Source organism: Carettochelys insculpta, chromosome 6 (assembly GCF_033958435.1).
Source record: "Carettochelys insculpta isolate YL-2023 chromosome 6, ASM3395843v1, whole genome shotgun sequence".
Lineage (NCBI taxonomy): Eukaryota > Metazoa > Chordata > Testudines > Carettochelyidae > Carettochelys > Carettochelys insculpta.
This window is the reverse complement of record NC_134142.1, coordinates 78,940,043-78,946,042: the sequence shown is the minus strand read 5'-3', so window position 1 is coordinate 78,946,042 and position 6,000 is coordinate 78,940,043. Positions and strand designations below refer to the sequence as shown.

Genomic DNA, 6,000 nt, shown 5'->3' with positions numbered 1-6,000 from the left:
GTGATTTTTTAAAATGGAATTTAGGAGTTAATCTGCAGTTAGCTCTCTAAGAAGATTCACAACACTCCATTTTAAAAGGGCCAAAGCCTTTTGCCTGGACATAACCTAAGGACAGGGGCTGTGTGGAAGGGGAACTACACTGGGATTGAGAAGAGAGGTTATAGGGCCACTCTGCCACTTCTGCAAACTCAGGGCTCCAGAAGCTGTTGCACTCATACACACAAGGAAATTGGCTGGTACAGTAACTCAGTTTTTACTATCCTACAACACCATTGAAATCAAAAGAGACACATAAGCAGAAACTAGAGCAATGCAGTGGTAAATCTGGTGCCATCCTTAGTTTATTTTGTCATGCAGAGGTGTTGCACCTAATATAACAGAGAGAAAAATCACACTTTGTGCGTAACTTGGATTCACTGGTTTGGGTTAAGACCATTTCAACCTCTACTCTGACTTTCCGAGTGAAGGTTTAAGAGGGACATGCAGCTTGTTTCAGCTTTCAGCCAGACTGAATCCAGGTCCAGCTTTCTGAAGGTGACAAGCCTTTATTATAGCTCAGAGCCACATGGCAATGCTCAGCCTGTCCACATTTATTAGCTGTGTTACTGAGACAGCAATAGGGCAGAGCTCTGAAGGTATCGCACCTGGTATCATTTGATTAGAGAAAACTTTGCCAGTCTCTAATCCAACACACACTTAACCAATAGAGAATCTGGTAACCAAAAGGCTTAATCTGAAAAGCAATCAAAATTCTATTTGCCAAAAATATTTATATTAGCTGTGAAAGCCAAAGTCTTCAAAAGAGCTAATTGGAGAGCTCCCCAACAGTCTCTCTGCCAGTGTGCAAAACGCTCAGACACAGCATCATCCATCACAATGCTCTGCTGCATCATTACAGACTGTTTAGTGTTCAAAATGCAGGACCAGTTATTTGTAAGGCCTCAAAAATCTGGAAACTTTAGAGCGCAGCAGTCGAATAAAGGATCGAGGGAACATCTCTCTGGACTCCTGTGCTGTGTACTTGAAGTAGTTCTGTGGATGTGCCAGGACATCAAACAATGCCTTTATCAGCTTCTTATCCTAAAAAGGGTAAAGCAGAGTTTTTACTGCCAAAGCACAGACTAGTTACAGTAAGAGTCACTGACACTTAAGCATCGATGATGCTATAAGACAGTTTGAATGGATACAGTAGCTGGCATATATTACTTTCCAGCCAGTAACATAGGCTCTTAGATCTGCACAGCTGGAGTGAAATCCTGGTGTAATCTTGCCACTGACTTCAACAGAGCCAGGCTTTTACCCCAGGTCTTTATTTCAATACTCGCAGATCCAAGCAAGTACAGAAAGCAGAGGATAGAGTTGAGTTCTGACAGGTGGAATGTGCTTTTGGGGTGAAATCCACTCCACTTGCCTGAGCATCTGGGCTCTGTACAAGGTGGAGCATGATTTGTGTCAGAGAAATGAAATTGGCCTCTCCAGTACAGGACTGACAACTGCAAGGCCCTCGCTCCCACCTTCAGGGCTGCTACCCTGTGAGCTGAAATAGCAGCCATTGTCCCTCCACCCCAGCTGTGCAGGGCATTGGATTCAAGCAGATGGGAACTTATGCTGCCTCTCCTAGTTTGCTCCCACTGCAGCCTTCCAAGGCTGCCTATGTGATGTCAGCCAGGAGCATCTTTTCCTGGAGCTTAAAAAGAGATGCACAGGGCCTCTTGTGCAGCAGCTCTACCCACAGTTACCCTGGGCACGTGCTTCTCTGATGCTGAGGCCTGGGAAGCCAGAGCATGCATTGATTTAGCACTTCCCTGCAGAGGTCTGCATTTATTAACTAGCATAGAGGACTTGGGAGGCATTGAAGATGCGGACAGAGACGGCACAAGAGAAGGCCTCAGTGGGGTGAACTCTGTATGGGGAAGTAGCTTCACTAGCACAGGAAAGTAAAATTTACAATTCTGGATTAATTTCTCCATTAATTCTCAGACCAAAGATTTGAAAGAGGAAGTTTACCTTGAGTATCTCTTGATGATTTTCAGATGCATACAGTCTACCATCCCGAACTATGTCCTCTATTAGCTCCTGGTAATCCTCTTTTGGGGACACATGATAAAATCATTTGTCAGATTCAGTTGCATAATCAATAAGAATTACATTCTTCCCTTAACACAAGCGAGCCACTGCCCACAGGATGGCAATGAGAGAAGTGGTGCGTGCGTAGGTTCAAATTAGCCATCTTTGGCATTGCAGATGACCTTCTCTAACTACACTGTACTATGTATTACAAGAACCCAAGCTGAGCTGCTCATCATTAATCTGGCAAAGGCAAGAGAAAGCCTAGGACAGCCCTATGTACTGTAACCAAGTGACAAGCTTCAAACTCATTTTGTTGCTACAGAAATCTACACAAAAGCCATCTGTATCTTCTTCTGCCTTCTTTATATAATAATCAAAAACTTTCTTAAACAGAACCTACAGTTGATCCAAGCAAGATAAAATAAATAAATAAAAGCAATAAAAGGAGGAAACTCCAAGCTACTGGCAAGGTCGGCCCAACCAACAGATTACGCATGGTTGAGAAGACGCTGCAGCCCACACCAGAGAGCAGACTTCTCCTAGTGGTTGCCCAGCACTGCTCCAGAACCTCGCAGGCTTTGATAGAGGCTGATGTGTGGAGGCGCTCCACTGCCCCCGAACATCAGCCTCTATCAAAGCCTGTGAGTTTTTGGGCAGTAGTGGCAACCTGCGTCCCACTGGGGTTCCACCTGTGGCCCGCGGACCCCCAGGTTGCCCCCCTCCTCCACATGTCTCTAGCGCATGAGGTCACCTTGAGCCCCACCCTTGCCCTCTCAGAGCTGGAATATGACAAATAGCTCATTTGTCACCTTCCAGCCCTGGGAGAGAGGGGACAGAGCATGAATCAGGCAATTCATGTGCTCTGGAAGTGGTGGAAGAGAGGGAGAAAGGTGCAGGGATCAGGTGCCCCAGTGTGTGAGATGCGCGTGGGGCAGGCGGGAACCACAGGCTGCTGTGGCTCACTCGCCCTTCGCAGTTGCCCATCCCGGCCCTGGAGACACTCCGCCCCCAGGGATCTCTTAGCTCTGCTCCTGTGCTGCCCTCTGGTACCCCTCCCTCCTTCCTCTCCTCTCCCTGGCAGTTTCACAGGCAGGGTGGCTCATGGCACGTTCTGTGCGTCACTCACCATACACGGCCTTTTTAAACCACAGCAGCTGGAGCGGGTTCCCATCAGCTGCTGGTTCTCAGTTACCAATCAGTGCAGTTCTCTTTGACATTAATGGGGCACTGACATGGACGTACAGCACAATTTGAAGGCATAGGGTCAAAAAGCGTATTCACAAAAGGGCTCCAAATGAAGAAGAGAGTCCAAACAGACCATGTCAGAGCAGGCAGTTGTTGAGGAGCTTACACAGCAGGCAATAAAGCCTCTGTTCTCTTTCCTTTGGAGAAAATGTAATCAGACCCCAAAGATCACATGCTGGATAAGGTCTCACCCCTGCAGCAGCTCCAGTGGGCTGGGTAAAGGGGCCTGGACTGGCATCAAGAGGCTCTGAAAGCACCAGATCAGCAGGAGAGGATTCCAAGGACTGACCCACTACAAGCCCTGGTGTATAGGCATATTAGCGCCAGAGCTAGGAGGAGAGTCCCCATAGTCTAGGTCACCTGCAAGTGTCATCAGCTGGTGCATGCTGTGGAGCAGCCACAGAATTATAGTAGCTCTTAGATGCCGCTCAAATAATTTATTCTGGGGGCCACTGCAGTCCTCAGAGCAACCCCAGATGTCGAGAGGTATAAAGGGGTCTTAACACCAGCTTAGCTCCCTGGCCAGTCAGATAAGCACAGCAACAGATTTTTTTGTCACTGATATACTGATTTTACAATGTATAAGCATGCAAAAGCTTTGTCGGCTCAGGTGTAAAGTGTACTAAAAAGAAAGACAAAACGGATTCTAATAGAAGTAAAATCAGTCAAACTCAATGCTTTGATTGTCTCACTTTAGGAAATACTCCTAAAATTGTGCAGGCAGGAGCCCTGGGAATAGCAACGCTATAGCAGACAGGGCATTGCTTTTTCTGCAATGCTCCAAGTTTCTACAGACTTATTGCATTCTAAGTCAAAGAGCGGAGTATTCAGGGAACAAATCACATCCAACTCTGTTTGCTTATCCAGAGATCAGTATTTGGATGCCAATTTAATACAGAAGATTATTTACTGTTACTATTGTAATAATCTATTGCAAAAGAGCCTCTTTTCTTTGCAGGTTTGTCTTTTACTTTGTTATGAAATTAGCCCACCCCCGCCCCTCAGGCTCTATAACACCTCCTAAAATGTTCAAACAACAGTGCGTCAGCAAGCCCAGGGCTTTGTATGCTCTGGTATTTGTGCCACTTCAGCAGTGCTTGCGTAGCATTAATGGAAGCAGCAGCCTGAAGTTTTTGAGCCATCTGGTGTCTGAGCTGAGTTTGACAACACAGCGATAAAAATGCCAATGGCCACTCAATGCTAACATTCACATGGCCCTCACGTTCAGCCAGTAGTATCAGTACCCCAGACTGGAAGAGCTGTTAACAGGTCCATCAGCAGGCCTGCCAATGAGAGGGGTGCAAAGGGGATAGTAACACAGAGACCCAGATTTTCAAAGGGACCTGGAGCTCTGGCCTCCACGGCTGCTATTTCAACAAGAGCAGCGGTTGGAGCTCCAGTCCCATTTGAACTGCCACACCAGCGCCAGTCTGTGCGGCTGGGGGGAAGTCCGGGCAGCACTGAAGGCTGACTGCCCTAGGCCACACCCCTTCTGCCCTAGGCCACACCCCCTTCTAGGGGCACAGAGCCAGGTTCCCCTTCCATGTTACCTTGGACACTGCCATGTTGGCCCTGCTGTGCAGTTTTATAATGTGCTCCACTTACACTGCAGAGATTGAAATCTTGAGGATCCCACTGAAATATTCTACATTACTTATCATCTCTTAACAGCCACTTACCATCATACGTTACATAAGGCACCTGGAATCCTTTGGCACTATTCCCTTCATTCGACTTGAATTGGATCCACAGTTTTTTAGACCTAGACGTGAAAGCTACAGGGCGTTCATAGGTTTGGCACGTTTCATATGTGGTCACAGAATTGGAAGAAGCTTCCAAAGAAAACGTACAACAGTCAGCTGTCAGACAACTCTACACATTACTTAGTGACTAAAAAACATGTTGAACTTACCATGGAAAAAAATTATTTTAAAGTAGGAGGATAACCAGAATAAAACAAGTTACATAAGTGCAGTTTCTCCTCATCTGCAAGCATTTGTGTGCTGCTTGTTTTGGGCAATAGAAAAAGCTAAATCCTCCTCTGAGCTACTGGAGGCCAACTTCCATCCTGAGAGAGTCTATTTGAAAGGACGACTGCAGTTATTAGTTGTAGTATTTTAGGGCTCTTTATACAGAAAATTCATCTGGCTTCTGGAGGTGCCATCTCCCAAACAATGTGTCATCTGGCAGTGAGGCAGGCTGACCTAATCAGGAGACAGCCCAACATCTAGCAGTATGTCTCCATAGCAAAAAGCTGTGCATTTTCAACAAACCAAACAAGCAGTCCTGTAGCACTTTAAAGACTAACAAAGTAATTTATTAGGTTTTTAAAGTGCTACAGGACTGCTTGTTTGTTTTGTTAGAATACTGACTAACACAGCTACCTCTCTGTTACTATTCAATGTGCATCTTCAAGTCTACCTGAGCTAGTCTGAAGCCAGATAGACCAGGTAACAAGCAATGGAGACAGTGTAGCATAGGTAATAGAAGCTCAGCATAGACCCTGAACAGGTGTCATAGTTGCTTGCTCTATCAGAAGCCTGCACTGTGCTGCGTTCACTCTTATTGTTACCTGCTCTAGGTGGATTCACTAGACCGTGGATAGGTCAGCTTCTACTGCACAGACATACCCTAAGTGTAGGCACAGAGAAATCAAAGCTGCAGGATTTGTGGAGTTTGTTGGCA

At 46.2% G+C, this 6,000-nt stretch overlaps 1 protein-coding gene across 8 annotated transcripts in view; it reads right to left on the bottom strand.

Annotated features, from left to right (window-relative positions):
* Window positions 1-251: 251 nt before the first annotated feature.
* SCUBE2 (signal peptide, CUB domain and EGF like domain containing 2) overlaps window positions 252-6,000 on the bottom strand; it is a 68,562-nt gene continuing 62,813 nt past the window's right edge. For all 8 annotated transcript variants that reach the window (XM_074998918.1, XM_074998924.1, XM_074998920.1 and 5 more), the window contains 3 exons: window positions 4,995-5,147; window positions 2,008-2,087; window positions 252-1,080 (listed from right to left, as the gene is read on the bottom strand). In XM_074998918.1, coding sequence (XP_074855019.1) covers window positions 928-1,080; window positions 2,008-2,087; window positions 4,995-5,147 — 386 coding nt within the window. In that variant the 3' untranslated portion in view covers window positions 252-927. The remainder of the gene's footprint in view (window positions 1,081-2,007; window positions 2,088-4,994; window positions 5,148-6,000) is intronic.